This window comes from Balaenoptera ricei, chromosome 1, assembly GCF_028023285.1.
Source record: "Balaenoptera ricei isolate mBalRic1 chromosome 1, mBalRic1.hap2, whole genome shotgun sequence".
Lineage (NCBI taxonomy): Eukaryota > Metazoa > Chordata > Mammalia > Artiodactyla > Balaenopteridae > Balaenoptera > Balaenoptera ricei.
The window spans coordinates 187232028-187249376 of NC_082639.1; the positions used below are offsets into that span (position 1 = coordinate 187232028).

The following is a 17349-nucleotide window of genomic DNA, read 5'->3' on the forward strand; positions in this document are numbered from 1 at the left end:
GGTATAGTAGTTTATCAAAGTTTATACAGGTAGTAATTTAGAACTGTGATTTACATGTAATCTACATTGAAATTGCTCAACCTTAGCCACTTTATGACCAGATTTCTTAAAATATTTCTAAAAATGAATTAATTTCTCTACCAATATATTTTGAATCTGTATACACTCATCACTGGTTGTAAAAAAAATCTTTGCTAATACTGCATTATTGTTTTTAATATGAAAACAAACATCCCTTTTAATTTGTAGATATTTAAGATAGCTAAGAAGTAAAACACTGTATAACAATGTTAATAATTGACCAGAATGCTCTATTTCTCCAACTTCCATCACTCCATCTGGATATAAACAACTGCATATTTATGATAATCTACATACTCCTATAGGAACATGGTATATCTTTCTGTTTGTTCCATTTCTATTCTATAATTTTTAAATAAAACTGTATATATTCCTTGTATAATTCCTGTTCTTCCTGATTAAATTTTTCTGGATATTTTAGGGGTTTTTTTTCTCGTTATTGTGAACACAATTTTCTCACTCCTCTTAACAAAAAAAATAAGCATTAAAAAAAATTTAAATCATTTCACAAGCCAGTGGAAGAATTCATAATCCAGTAGAAGAATTCTTTCTTCAGGAGCCTCACATGTGTGAGTTGTGTCTGTGTGTATCCATGATAGGAGTGCTTGTAGTTTATAAAGTAAAGGAGCTAGCATATGTAGATTAAATATATTCATTCCACAAATAAATGACTTAAGCAACCTTGAAATATAAGGCACTGTGTGAGACAATGGTAGGAGTAAAGAAATAAAAGTTTAGTCATCCTAGGAGTAAATTTGCTATTCATAGGACTAAGAAATACTCATAGAAATAAAATAGAAGCAAAAAATTGCTAAAGGCTACAATGGGTGGAACAAACACCTTATAATTTATAATTTGGGAGCTAAAGCAGCAAAAAATGCATTATGAACCTAATATGAACCGGGATTTACATACAGTTATCTCTCCAAGTCTGCACAATAAGCCTATGAAATGGGGATCACTACCCAAAAACTTAGAAACGTTAATAGAAGCCTAGACAACACAGACAACAGCACAGCTAGATTGTGATTCCAGACCTCGTGAAGTAACTGAGGAAAGTTCCATGGTGGGAATTAACCTTAAACAGTAGACAAAATTAAGGTATATATAGAGAAATTGGGAGCATGTTATTTTATTTATGAATATAATTATTTGCCAATAAATCATTTAATTATTTACCAATTTAATCAATTTTACTGAATCTTCCAGATAGATAGATATAGATATAATGTTTCTAAAGCCTGCTACAATCGTGTGATTGATCCTTTGAATAGTGCAAAAAAAAAAAAAAAACACTTTTAAGATTATGATTCCCAAAAGTTTGTCTTACTTGTCTTCATAGACCCTAATCCCATCAAAGAAAATTCTCATTAAATATTTGCTGACTGACTGCCTGAACTCATTTGACTGATTATAGAGTGAGACAGATATGAAAATAAATAAATTTGCTGGATGTTTTAGGGGTAGAATGTACAGGAGATAGTGAGGTCCCAAAGGAGAAATTAATCATTTCATTTGATGAGTTCAGGAAAGGTAGCAAATTAGTTGAATGCTGATGGATGAGAGGTTGCTGGTCCATAAACAAAGTCATTTTTGAAATGAAGGATAACCCCCCAAAATCACCTGAGCCACAAAATATGGTGCCCTGCAGAACTATAAATATTTGGATAAGGTTGAATTGGAGAGGTTTGGGGTAAAGCAATTAAAGTCCTGGGCATTTGGAACACCCAGATCACAGAAGGTACAATGCACTAACAGTTTTGAGTTTTATACTGTAAGAAATTGTGAAGATATTTGAAGATATTTGTGCAATGGAGTAATATGGGAAATCTTGCATTTTAGAAAGATTACCCTGTCAGCCATGGAGAGGACAAACAAAGAAATTTAAGAGGCAGAGGAACAATTTTGGAAAATATGACAATAGTTGAGAGAAGAGAAAATGAGAGTCTGAACTAAGGCATTAGCTGTGGAGCTGGAACCGAACAAATGAACAAAAGGTACAAAAATACAAACCTTAGAACTTGTGGCAATAGGGGTAAAGCAAAGTAAAGATTAAATATAGCTCACAAGTTTATTTCCTGAATGACTGGATGAAGAAAAGCATCTGTAATCGAGAAAAGAAAGACAGGAATAGTAAAGAGATATCTGTGGATTTTTTAGTGGAGTTGTCAAGTAAGCACTCTGATATAGAGGACAAACTTTTGAAGATGCTATGGGCTAAATAAGTGATCTAAAATCACCTACAAAGAGATGGTATTTGACAACATGGGAAAGAACAAGTTCAAAAGTGAAGGGTGCATTAGAACAGGATAAGAAAAAGGTTTTAGGGAGGAACATGGGATGTAGCAATATGTAAGAAGCAAACAAAGAAAGCATATTCAGTTAAGTTTTCAATCCAGGGATTATAAATTAATGATAAGAGAGATAGGAAGAGATAAGGCAGAATACATTGTACCAGAAGCCAAACAGAGGCAGTGCTTTAGAAATATAACCTTTAAAACTTCTCAAGGCTTCTGCTGAGCAAACAATAGGCAATAATGATGCCTGTGATTAAGATATCTGAAAGTGAAATTCTGTGTGAAGAGGATACTTGAGATCTTTTATTTAGGCTAGAATCCTCTAACATCTCATTGATTTGCTAAGTCCCTCTGAGATTAAATAGATCCCTTTGATCATCAATAAAGTAGCATAAAAATAGAAGAGACTCCATCATTGCAGATGCCTAATTTATCATCTGATTAAGTAATTTGATAATCAGTTGCTTACAAAAAAGTAAGAATAATGGAATGTGATTAAATGGCAAGACAGATTATATAAGTAAGGGCTGGAGAAATCCCAGGGCCTGGGAAGTCAATTTCAGATGAATCAGACTGAACAAAAACAAGAAGTGGATGTTATGGTTGCCTTGGGGATAGTATTCAATGGAATTATTGGGTAGATTTCTGGTATTCGTGGGTAGAAAAATGAAGATGAGATCATTGAACAGACGTATGGAATTGACACTATGTTTTGAAGAATCTTGGTGATGAAATAATGAAGAAAGATGGAAAAGTAGGATCACAAGGCCAATATAGAACTAAGATCTTCAGATAGAGAAATTTTGTATATGTCTGTGAGCTGAACAGAAGAAAACAGTGGAAAAGAAGACATTGAAAGTATAGGGGGGGAAAGTTCTGAATAGTGTAATGCCTTGGTTTTAAGTGCTAGTTGTACCTCTCAAATTCTTATCTCCATTAAATGACTCACATTATGTACAAAAAATGGACAAATCTGCACAGCTGCTTGTAACTAGATACATTTTGCATGGTATATATCAGACAAAGCTACAAAAATCATGACAAGACTGAGTCACAATTTACCCTCCTGATGAAGAGCAATGCCCCAGAAAAATAACTGGAAAGACTACAAGAATTCCACTAACACAGAGGCTTGATAGGCATGGTCAGGTGTTAAGAACAGACAAAGCACAGGCAAATGGGGACAAGACTTGAATTCTTTCATGCTGTAGAACAGACACACTTACACAATCAACAATACTGGATGAAGTAGGGTTTACCTGCTGCCTTCCCCAAGCAGGAAGCAGATAAAGGAGAGTGGGAAGGATTTTCTTCCTTAAAGGAATGGGGGCATGGACCCAGAGGAAAACTGGACTTTCACATAGTTAAGTTCTCATAGGGAAAGACGTTCTGAAAGAAAGCTGTATGCAGAAACTGGTCACAGCCTAGAGTTCTACACAAGAGGAAGAAGTATAATGTAGATAAATTTATCCAAAGTCTTCAAACTGCAGTGCCCTCCAAATTTTTCTCAGGTTACTTAAGCCCTTGACAAAGCAACAAACAGAAATTGTCAAATCTCCTATCCAGAAACTGGGGTGTTATTGTTAAATTTTACTTTCTACTAAACCACAAAAGATGCTGTGATTCTATGATTCAAATGCAGGACATGGCCATCAAGCAACTTTAATATAGGGTCAGTTTCATAAATGGTCATTCTGTTTCCAGTCTTACAGTCTTATAATACGTTAAGCATAAAAGCAGAATAAAATTTTCTTAAGCATTATAAGGCTATTATTTGTCTGCCTTAAATCCTTCAGTGATTCCCTGATGCTCTCATGGGTAAGTCCAGACTGCTCAGTGTCATTTGCAAAGCCCTCCCTGATTTCACCCCTAAGTATCAACACAGCTTCACTCTTTGTAACTGTGTTCTTTGAATTTTATCCTCTAACCATTTATAGATCTCCTTGTGGACAAGTAAAGAAGCCAGGCTGCGTTCATACTTTGCACATTCTGTAATCACTTCCTTGGATATACTTTTCATACTCACAACCTCCTAATCTAGACTAATTTCTACTCTTTGAGAATAAAATGGAATTATTGAAGAATGGAAATTTTGAGACAGTTTCTAGGTCTTCCATTTGCTAGAAATAGCATCAACCCATGTTTTATCGGGAAGATTAAATTAAATTAGATAATAAAGCATTGTATCTAGCACAAAGCAAGCCCTCAAGAAAGTACGTTTTAGTAGGAGTAATACTATTACTACTAATTGGTTTTGTGGAATGTGCTGATATTTATTGGAGTGCAAAGAAGAATTTGACATAATAATGTTGATTTGGGTTGTTTGATTTATTAGAGAAGTTGAGAAAAAGTGGTTCAATTGATCCTATTTTTTAAAAAATAATTTATATATTCACCAGGGACCTTGTTCTTACACTACTTTATGTAGTTTAAATTTAAGAAAGTTACCAAAAAATATCTCTATCACTTATTATCAATCAGTTACAAATAGTTATTACCAACTCTATGAGTACAGAGTTGATACAACAAGCTATGAAGGTGTACTTATGTCAACCAAGGGATGAACTGTTTGTGACTTTTCAAATCACAGTTCTCTACATCAGTAAAGGAAATAGGAACAGAATTTATTGGACAGAAAAATAAGAGAAAAAATTTTAAATTCCATTAATAATAATACTTAATCAAGTTATCCTCTCTGCATGAAGGATTTTTGTACAGTAGATTTCTCCTATTTTTTGTCCCAGGTGAACTGTTCTAGTTATGAAAAAACAGAAATGTGTTTGTGTGAACCATAATAACCTACTTCACAGAGCAGAAATAATGATGGGTCCAGATGGTCCAGTGCAGGTGGTCGAAATTGCTACCTCAAAAGCTATCATTATTAAGTGATTTTCAAAAGGCTCACACTTCGTCCACCACCACCAATCAAGAGACACTTGCTCAGGCCACATTCCCTTGGATAAAAACTAAGAAGTAATTATTTCCTTTAAGGGATCCACATCAATTTCATCACAATAAAAGTTATAAATATGAGGAAGGAATTTCTTTGCAATTTTTGTGCAGATGTTATTAATTCTGCAAATATAGATGAATACAATGAAAGAAAAAACAAAGTATCCAATATGGACAATGATTAACATATACTAGTGTACACACACACACATACATACACACACATGTTCACAGAGACAGAACACTACATTAAAACACCAATTTACTAAGTAATTTTATCCTGAATTTTACATTTTTAACATTTGACTAAAGTAAAATGAATTAATAATTATCACATTTTATGATGGTTTAAATAGGATTGAGAACAAGTAAATCTAAAATACCTAATTTATGAAATAATTGTAATATTCATGTTTCTTTTTTTTTGAAACAGGACATCAAAAATTTTTATTACAATTCAACATGCTGTTCTAACAATGCTGTGGCCAAGCCACTCAATGTTTTCTTCACATTTCCTTCCACACAAGTTAATTTGTTTCACAAAGTGGAACTAAAGTATATTCAAGTCATTAAATGCAAGCTACGTAGATTCCTTATAAGTTACTGTATTAAGGTAGAAAAGAGATGCAAGAAAAAAAGACATCACAGAACTTATAATATAGGTTATCAAAATATTGGTACACAATCTTTCCCAAGCTGCTTCATAATGATCCTAAAATTACCAGTAAGAAAAAATAGTACAAGAATGAGGTTTATGGCTCATCCGACTCCGTGTCATAATTACTGTAATACTTATTGGTGTAATAATTCTCATAATTATCCTCAGAAGGATCTCTATGAGACCGGCAAAAATGACAGCTGCATCTAAATCTTTGCACTCTTGAGGGAGTCTCAACGTCGTTCTGCAGTGGTTCTCTTTGAGAGTCAGACCGAGAAACTCCTTTGCAGTAGCGCTTTTTAATAGATTGAATCAGCCGCTCCATCTTATCTCTCTGATCAGTTAACATGGTCGTCACCCCTCTCCTACAGGGTATGTTTTCACCAAGTAACCGCCCAGTCGGTTGAGGTAGACATTCTGGTAGAATGAAGGGCAATTTGATACTAGGGTTGAGCGTCAAGTTACTGAGGTTCTTTATTAACACTTCAGACATAGTTTGAGAGGCAACTGGAATTGCCTGGGAATTTTCATCAATGGACATTTGAGGAGACTCCAGGCTCCAGGTTGGGTTAACCTCAGATGAACCCACTGGGAGCTTGAAGCTCCTCCAGACCTTTGGGTTCCAGTGGAAGGTGATGCTTTAGAATCAAATTGCTACAAAGTAGACTGGAAGAACTACAGAGCTAAGAAAGAGGGAGAAAAATCCAAGCTGACACACGGAGGTGAGAGAAGAATCCAACCCATGATTCTTTAAATTAGTTATTTTCAATAAGAAGCATTGCTGCCCCCAACGGGCATCTAAAAATTTCTGAGGAAAACTTGGTTGCAAAATAATTGTTATGAATTACTGGCATTTAGAGGCAGAATACCCGGATTCTAAATATCCTCCACATCATAAAACTGTAACACACAAGGAAGACTTGACCCACGTGATTTAGCAATGCCCTTGTCTACCAAGCTAGATCATATTCTAGGTCACTAAACAAATCTTATTGAATTTCAAAGAATTAAAATTACTCAGACAATATTCTCTGACAAAAAGAGCATTAAACATAAAAAAAAAATAGCAGGATATCAGATACACCTACAAATAGTTTAAAAAGCAAGCAAAACTCTACGAAATACTACACTGACCAAAGCAGAAGTCTCAAAGAAAAATAGAAAACATTTTGAACTAAATGAAAATGAAAAGACAACCTATCAGATCTGAAGAATACACTTACATCAAGATGGGAGGGAAATGTATAGTATTATTACTTGACGACTTAGATGAAATGGACCAATTCCTTGAAAGACTCAAATTACCTAAACTCACCCTAGAAGAAATAGATAACATGAGTAGTACTAAATTTGTAGCTACAAGACTATACTTTCAGAGATCATTTCCATAGTTCATTGCTAAATTTGTAGCTAAAACCTTTCTGAAAAAGAAAATGTCAGGCATAGATGGCTTCACTGGTGAATTACACCAAACATTTAAGGAAGAATTAATGCCAGTTCTTAAAAATGTCTTCCAGAAAATTTAAGAGACAGCAGCCACTCTCAATTCACTTGAGGAGTCCAGCATCTTTTGACACACAAGACAGAAATCATAATAATATAAAGAACAATATGACATAAAAACATGTAAAATTTCTTAATGAAATACTAGCAAATTTAAATAATATATAAAAACAAACAAAAAAAGCACAATCAGGAGAGTTATGTTAGGAATGCAAGGCTAGTTCAACATTTGAAAACTAATCAGTGTAATTCATTATCTTAAGACAGTTAACAAAGACAAAAACAAAGGATCATACCAATAGGTGAGGAAAAAGTATTTGCCAACATTCAGCATCCATTCATGATTTAAAACAAAATTCTCAGCAAACTTGGAATAGAAGGGACATTTTTTAATCTGACAAAGAAAAACCACAAATATCTACAGCTAATGTCAAACTTAGTTTCAGAAGACAATGTCTTTCTCCTATAATACATATCTAGGTAAAGACTTCATCTTTAACCACTTCTATTCAGACCCATTTAAAGTTCTTACATCTAATTTTATATCTTCTTCTTATTATTATTACCACCACCACTACTACTACTACTACTCAAGAAACCCCAGAAATAATAACTGGACCCACCTCTGTCTACATCTTATGATCTCAGTTATAGATCTGACTCACCATAGAATGTGAAAATGCCATATACTCCCTCCTCAGCCCTTACAGCTAAGGGGTTCAAGTTATGTGTCAAGGCTTTGCCAATCATACTTAGCTTGATTTTGGAGCTAAAAAGGACCTCAATTCTGAACACTCCAGGAGATATAATTCACATAGATTTCCCTCATCCTGGAGTTCTTGATGAAAGAAATCTGTGTAGTGGCATTCTTGCTTCTTCCATTGTAGCAGGAAAGTCTATAGGGTGTGTTTCCAGCAGGGAGCAACTTGTGGCACTCAGTAGTCAGTGAGAAGGGCAGTGGTTTCCTCATCAAACCAGTCCTACAGTTTTACTGTTGTTGTTTTTGTTCTTGGGCTTAGTTGCCAACTGGAAGGCATTGAACCTGGTTGTCGATCTTCATAAAAAATAATGAAATAATGCCATATGCAGCAACATGGATGGACTTGTAGATTGTCATACTGAGTGAAGTAAGTCAGAGAAAGACAAACATCATATGATATCACTTATATGTGGAATCTAAAAAGAGAAGGGGGTACAAATGAACTTATCTACAAAACAGAAATAATGTTACAGTTGTGGAAAATAAACTTATAGTTACCAGAGGGTAAGAGGGGGAGGGATAAATTGGAAGATTGGGATTGACATATACACACTACTATATATAAAACAGATAACTAATAAGGACCTACTGTATAGCACAGGGAACTCAAATCAATATTCTGTAATGGCCTATATGGAAAAGAATCTAAAAGAAAGAGTGGATATAAATGTATAATAATATGGAGTGGAGTGGAGTAAATGTATAACAGATTCACTTTGCTGTAAGCCTGAAACTAACACAACATTGTAAATCAACTATACTCCAATTAAAAAAAAAAAAAGTAATAAAAAAGTTACCTAGTATCCTTTTCATACACATCTATTCTGCCCTAGTAACAACCCTGAACTTTTGAACAGCCACCTGAAGTACCTGAAGATTGTTTTAAGACTCTGCAAAGGTAGCTACTGCACAAAAGAAATACTTTTATAATCTACAGACAAATATCTAAAATTTGAATTATAGTCCCAATATCTATTCGCTCTGAATCTCATTTTCTGCATCTGCAAAAAAAAAAAAAAAAAAAAAAGTGTAATTGACCCATAGGATTGTAAAAGAGACTGCTTTGCACATTGTAATGATGTGCTATAAAAAAAAAAGTTCTTTTCATGCAAAATTCTATTATAAGAACTCTCGAATTACTTTTTGTCCACTGAAAATTTAAAATGAAGAAGAAAATTAATTACAAGTTTTTCAGCAAATATTGATTGTTCTGACTGTATTGTAAATTAAAATGAAGGAGAATTAAGTTCTTCATCATGGTAGAGTAGGAGATATATCAATTACGATTAAGAAAAATATCTGTATTTACCACAAAGTTAAAGATCAAGGGAAAAGATTATCTTGTGGTATATCAGGAGTTCAAAACTATAGGTCACTGTTTTATACATTCAGAAGATATAAAAATATAAAACACCCTCAAGCTATCAAACTTAAATCTACAAAATACAGTAAAGTAAATATGAGTGTATTTGTGCTATTGATCTTTTTTTTCCAAAATTGAACAAATGATTCACAAACTGAGGGAAAAAAAGGTCGCTTAAAGTTTTAAGCCTAATAGCAAAAATAATTTCAATTCACAAATGTTATTTAGTGACTAGAGTTTGCTCTTTGTAAATAAAATTTTATCATTTTAATAAAACATTCAGAAATTCTCACTGTTGTGCATTTTAAAGTAATCTAATTAAAACCTAACACATATATATGGAATCAAAAAAAAAAAAAAGGTCATGAAGAACCTAGGGGCAAGATGGGAATAAAGACACAGACCTACTAGAGAATGGACTTGAGGACACGGGGAGGGTGAAGGGTAAGCTGGGATGAAGTGAGAGAGTGACATGGACATATATACACTACCAAATGTAAAATAGATAGCTAGTGGGAAGCAGTGGCATAGCACAGGGAGATCAGCTCGGTGCTTTGTGACCAGCTAGAAGGATGGGATAGGGAGGGTGGAAGGGAGGGAGACGCAAGAGGGAAGAGATATGGGAATATATGTATATGTATAACTGATTCACTTTGTTATAAAGCAGAAACTAACACACCATTGTAAAGCAATTATACTCCAATAAAAACGTTAAAAAAAAAAAAAGCAAGCAAAAGATGGACAGACATGGTGCCAAGGAATATATGCAAATGGCTAATAAAAAAAAACAAAAAAAACCATGCGGTCTTGCATTATCCTGATGCAAGATTATGCATTTTCTGTTGATTAATTCCAGATGCTTTTCATTGAGTGCTGCTTTCAATTGGTCTCATTGGGAGCAGTACTTGGAATTAATCATTTGGTTTTCTGGAAGGAGCTCATAATCGAGGACTCCCTGCCAATCCCACCATATACACAACATCACCTTCTTTGGATGAAGACTGGCCTTTGGTGTGGTTGGTGGTGGTTCATTTCACTTGCCCCACGATCTCTTCCATTCCACATTATTGTACAGTATCCACTTTTCATCACCCGTCACAATTTGTTTTAAAAATGTAATGTTTTCATTACGTTTAAGTAGAGAATCTCATGTGGAAATACAGTCTAGAGGGTTTTTTTCGCTTAACTTATGTGGAACAGGAACATCAAAGTGATTCACATAACCAAGCTGGTGCAAATGATTTTCAGTGCTTGATTTGTATATTTTGAGTATGTTGGCTATCTCCCATGTGGTATATCACTGACTGTTCTCAATGAATGTCTTGATTTCATAGCTATCAACTTCAACTGGCCTACCCGACCATGGAACATCATCCAGCGAGAAATCTCCAGCATGAAACTTCACAAACCACTTTTGACATGTTCGATCAGTCACAGTACCTTCTCCGTACACTGCATAAAACTTTTTTGTGTTTCAGTTGCATTTTTACCTTTCTTGAAATAATAAAGCATAATATGCCAAAAATGTTGCCTTTTTTCTTCCATCTTCAATATTAAAATGGCTACACAAAAATTCACCAATTTTGATAAGTCTTTTTCTAAATGCACGCTGATATGACAGCTGTCACATACAATCTAACAAAATTGTTTTGAATGAAGTTAAAGATAACTAAGTGCTACTAGAGCCATCTTACGGAAAAAACCAACCGAACCTTTTGGCCAACCCCATATTTAAAATACGAAAATCAAAAAACAAAAACAAAAACAAATCAAGACATCAAAGCATTATATGAAATATGTTCTATCATCCTACCTTGAAAATTATACTTCCATAACAACCTAGAAGGCAAGGATAGGGTTTCGAATTCTTGGACACTCAGAGTTTTATACCAGAATTGAAGACACAAAGAGAACCAAACAGAGTGGACATATCTCTTTGACTCCGTAGATTCCTCCTCCATAAGTGGCAGGGCCAGAGAGAAACCCTTTAAATGATAGGGTACCACCTAAAAATTGGTGTTTTACATCTTACTAATTTAGTCCAGAACTGTGAGGAACAGAAATAATTATATTTCGTGAGGGTTTGATATTGGGTTAAAAAGCAATGAATCATTTCTAGTTTGAGTAACATGATTCTGTGGTTTATACTTTTATCACTCTACCCCTACTAGAAAATGTTAGAAAATTTTGATGGAATATTATTAAATTTCTTTAAAGCCTATTATGAGTGACTGTACGCAGACATAAGAAAGATTAACACCTTAAGAAACTGAGACAAAAGAAACAACTCAAAATAGATGTGAATACATCTAAATAAAAATAGACTAAATAACAATACAAAAGAAAGACATGAATTGCAGATCTAATCAGACCATGGAAACATGCCAAATAAGACAAAGATACTGGCAGAAAAGCTCAACAACTTGACTTTAGTGTTAAGGAAAAGTGAGGAAATATTTATCCTGAATTAAACTTCTTGAAATATTAACTGAAACCATGCACCCAGTTGGAGATAAATGAGCATGTTCCTGAGGTTACTATGTACTGAGTACTGATTCAAGAATGCTTCCAAGTTTTAAAAACTGGTTATTAAGTTTTTTAAAAAATAACGTGTAATCTATGACTTGAGCAGCACTAAAATGGAAGTAGATCCACACCCCTGCAGGTGTAACTTTACTAGCAAGAATTTTAAGCTGAGAGTCTCTGGACCCTTCACCTTTCCTTTGTTAATGTGACCCTCACTTACATCAGCTCTTGTCTCTAATCCAAACACGCCCCATTAAGTGGCAGTTACAATGGGAACCGTGTTTGCTGTGTGGTGTGTGCTACTCTGTTCCCTGTTCCGTAAAATTTCTGCAGATTATTGTTGGGAAAGTCGAGTGTGAGTTTGATTGACCATCTGAAACTGAAACTCAATCCAGTGATCTTTAAGCTACTCCCTTGTTGCCTGGAGGAAAATCCTAAAGAGACAAGCTCCACTCTTTCAGTAAATGTGGCATCACCAATGCTCTTGATGGCACAGAAGATGGTACAGGTAGCAAAGTACAAGAATCAGCAATCAGTCAGAAAATTACCTGAAAGAGATGGACTTTGTGCATGCCTTTTAGAAATACTTAATTTACTTTATGTATATTTTCTTTATATTTTTGCAGAAAACCCTGAATAACTCAAATAAAAGACCACATCCAATGTAAATCAAATAAAGAAAACATACAAGCAGTGACAAAGCATCATTACACAGTTTAAGTGGCAGCACATTTTGTAACGTATGTGAAATAATGACACATAATTGGCTGCATTTTAGAGTTAATGAAATATATTCTATTCACAGGCTTTATTTGAATACCTTGCTCTTTGTAGAGTATGCTTATTAGCAATGAGTTGTTGATCATAAGCTCTTCTATAAAGACTCAGGTAAAAATATAACCAGCTTACCTGAATATGCCATGAGTTTCAACACTGCTCACTTTAGGTGTCTGCGTGATTTTTCTGTCCCGCTTCCAGTCTTGACACATTTTCAACTCACTGTCTGGGACGACTTGAATCAGCCAGGTTCATGGAAAATCTGACTACCTTGTATCAAAGAAGTTATAGATGGAATTTAAGTTGCCATATTAGAAAGATCAAAATCAATATTAAGATGAATATGAATGACTTAAAATGATCATTTAAACTTTTTAAAATTAATAGTGCAAATGTTATTAATATATCTTTGAAACTATATTCCATATTGTTAAGATAATGTTACCTTAAGGTTATAAATTATCTTGTTTTTATCAAAGAAAAATATGTAAGGTTTTTCATGGAAGGCTGTCTATTCTAAATGGAAATAAAAGAGGAACACACTCCCATTTCATGACATTTCTGCTACTTTACCTTAAATTTATAAACCCACTTAAAAGGTTTTAAAATCAAGTACATGTCTATTTATCCGTATAGTATCTCTATTGATCTAAAAGAGAATACTCTTAGCTATTAATTTGTTTTTTCTATAATACAGTAATATTTCTTTAAAATATTTTCATGGCCTTTGATTTTAAATTGTATTTTTAAAAATGATTTATTTTATTTATTTTTATTTTTGGCTGCACGTGGGCTTTCTCTAGTTGTGGCGAGCGGGGTTTACTCTTAGTTGCAGTGCATGGGCTTCTCATGGCAGTGGCTTCTCTTTGTTGCAGAGCATGGGCTCTAGGCGCACGGGCTTCAGTAGTTGCGGCACACGTACTCAGTAGTTGTGGCTCACAGTCTCTAGAGCGCAGGCTCAGTAGCTGTGGCTCCCAGGCTTAGTTGCTGCACAGCATGTGGGATCTTCCCAGACCAGGGCTCAAACCCGTGTCCCCTGCATTGGCAGGCAGATTCTTAACAACTGCGCCACCAGGGAAGCCCATGGCCTTTGATTTTAAAAGCAGGAAATTTACCACAGTTACATTAATTTGCAAATGCATTCACTCAAACCAAAAGGAATATGTTATCATTCTCAATACAGTTTAATTATCTGTGTAGGGTAAAAATATAAAATATTTAGAACTAGACCATATACAAAAATAACTTCAGAATGATCAAAGCATATAAATCATCTTTTCAATTCTTAGACATTTCTTGCTATAGGTGACTGTGGTATAAGCGTCTATTTCATTCTGATATACTTAGATCATTTAGGATTCACCAATAGCTGGCTGGGACAATGACATGATTTTTGTGGTCAATGTAGAAAATCACAGAAAAGATATTTTAGCTTGACTCATTGTTGCATACCAATTTCCATGAGTATATTAATTTCATCCAATAGGAATACTATAATAGGAACAGAAGCTACAACCACAGCTGCTAACTCGTTTTCAGTATTTTATCAAATTTTCCTAGATTTTTCCACAGGCCAAACTGGAGAATTAAATATGGAAGTAATGGGAATATTTATACCCACATCTCAAACATATCAATTTGATCTGAACTTTCACTAATTTCATTTGCATATATAATTTAAATGGATAAAAAATATATTTTTAAAAATTTTTGTTTGTTGTGTAGTGGAATCCTCAATGCTTCCATTTGCTTCTGCCTACCATAATAGCCCCTTTTTCTCGGAATCATGAATTCATTAAGTGGTTTCTGTAATTTGTTGAGTAAATCTAGTGGTGATATTCATGCAGTAACAACAAAATGAACTTGAGATGTAACTGAGGTAGTTTAAAAATATGGCCCCCAAATTCCTTGACACTCCTCGCTTTAAGTTTATTATTGCTTCAACCAATAGAGTACAGTGGAAGAGACGCTAAGTGACCTCTGATGCCATATGTACAGCAGAGCTGGTGATTCCTGTAAATCTTGGGTTTATTTTTACAGTTCATTTACTGGAAAACTGCTCCTTTTACATCTTGATTTCACTGGGGATTTTTTAGGCAGTTCCAGAGAGGTACTCAGTCTAGGGCTAATCATTACCTATAGCTGAAGCAAGATCTTCTTGAATACTTTCCCCAACATGCTGTGAATCAAGTTTTCCTAGTGTGGGTGGTGGGAACAGGCACTATTCCTGGCCCAGCTCTGGGAACTGTTCCCTTTAATCCTCTCAGACCCATCTTTCCCCAGCTCGTCATCAATGCATGTGCCGATCAGTTGCATACAGGCTTTATCTTTGAAGGGCAGCCTCCCCAGATCTCTGGGGTTTTCTCTTTGCACAGCTCTCTCCTCTCTGATACTCTGTTGTGCAAACTCTGGCACAACAGAGTTTGATCTCCGTGGAGTCTCAGCTCTGTCTCCTCAGCTCATAGAAAGCAACTTGGGCTTCACTTGGATCTCCCCCTCCCCAAGGTAAGTCCTGAAAACTCTTTCAAAAAATAATCTGGGTAACTGTAGGTCTAACATCATAAATTTCCCTTTTCTCAGGTCTTGATTTCCTATGTTGCCTGATGCCCAGCATCTAAAATACCACTGTTTCATGTATTTCACTGATTTTTGTTTATTTCAGGCTGGAAGGTAAATCTCATCCCTGCTAGTTTATTATAGCCAAAAGTGGCAGTCTCAACAGTATTAATGTGGTTCTTGATTTCACCTCTTTGATGATAAGTATCAATGAGAAGAAATAGAATTATGAAAAAATATCTTTACTAATAAAGTTTTAGATGAGTTGGAACATCCTACACTAAACGCATTAGCAATAAATCCATTATAGTTATATGCTATGAAAAAGTATATATATATATATGCATCTACGATTTCCTTGCAAAGGAAAACTTACATATTTTAAAACATTTAGAATAGAAAAATATTAAAAATGGACATATCAATCTATGAAATGTCATTAATTAAACTTCATGGAAATGTTGCTACTAACATTTTACTGAATATGTAGACATTTCATTCAATCCATTTTGCATGTTTCCTGATGATGACAAGGATTGGAGAAGAGGGAAAAGATGGTGATAATACTTTTAACGCATGTATGATACTAATGATTTTACATGGAATCTTCTAGGAGAGGGTGGCTGAATGGAGGAGAGGCCATCATCATTGGAAGTTAGGAACCTAAGAGACTAAGCCAGAGGTGTGGAAAGATTCTCTACGTGGAATTTTAGGTCACCACAAGTGGTAACAGTATTAGTACTGGAGACAGTGAAAATAAGCCAGGTGCTGTGAATTAGAGGTACTGACCATAAGGAATGTATGAATCTAATTCCAGGACCTTTCCTCCCCCCCCATCCCCCCGCCCCCAGTGTTGTGCATCACAGAAGTATCTGGAAGTGATAATTCAGAGCAAGACAAACATCCAGTCTTATTCAGGACTGGTAGAGATTATGGGAAAATAATATAAAATTACTTTATTGAGTGAGCCATAGGGATTCTTGATTGCCAAAATGGGTAGGAGTGGAGGAGAAAGCCTAGTTTCAGAAAGAGCAAAAAAATCAAAGGGATGATTCTGCAAAGTGGTTGATGTTATTAGAAAATTTTGCTTTTGACAAACCTTCCGTTTCAGAGGGGACTTTGGGTGAATTTTCATAGGTTCCAGTGGGTGATGATTTGTCCAGAACACAGTGTGCCCATTGACACCCAGAGAGAACTGTCTACTGGATGGAGGGATTTTGTAGTCTGGTGGGTGTAAAGGATCAGTACCAGTGACTTTAGTGGTAGATGGAAAACCAGCTCTAAATAATCTATTTTGGGGACTGGATTCTAAGGCAGTTTGTATTTGCAACCTGGAAGGAGTTGATGAATAAAATGGGTATTGTGTCATAAGGAGAACTTGGTACCTATAGAGTGCATGTCAATCCAGTTTTATGCTAAGGTTGGGGGCCTATATACTAGGCCCACTGTTGTTGGATATTAAAACTTATTTGAAATTTAACATGATGTCAGAACTTAACATTTTGCAGTCTTATTTTTTCTTTTTTCACTTTTAAAATTATTTACAAACTATATCACATACTTTCATTATATTTTATAGAATATAAAAATATAGAATTTTATAGTTACATAATGACACTAACTTGAAAATAAGTGATAATAGCTTGGTCATGAGCAAAGAGCAGGCAAATAAAGAGGTATTGATTAAACTCATGCCAAGGTGCTGGTAAACCAGTAGTTCTCTAACTACACAACAGTCATCAAGGAGCTTGTTAAAAAGATACATTCTGGAGTTGAAACCCAGAGACTGTCATTTAATTGCTATAAGACCCCAAATGTGCATTTATACCAAAATCTCTAAGCAATTCCGGTGCAAGTGTTCAGTGGACCAGATTTT

At 34.8% G+C, this 17349-nt stretch overlaps 1 protein-coding gene across 1 annotated transcript; it reads right to left on the reverse strand.

Annotated features, from left to right (window-relative positions):
* Positions 1-6082: 6082 nt before the first annotated feature.
* Positions 6083-13129, reverse strand: LOC132373692 (developmental pluripotency-associated protein 3-like). Its single transcript, XM_059937295.1, has 2 exons — positions 13050-13129; positions 6083-6626 (listed from the first exon to the last, which is right to left on the reverse strand). Exons 1-2 carry the CDS (start codon positions 13127-13129, stop codon positions 6083-6085), a joined length of 624 nt encoding a protein of 207 aa, XP_059793278.1.
* Positions 13130-17349: the final 4220 nt, after the last annotated feature.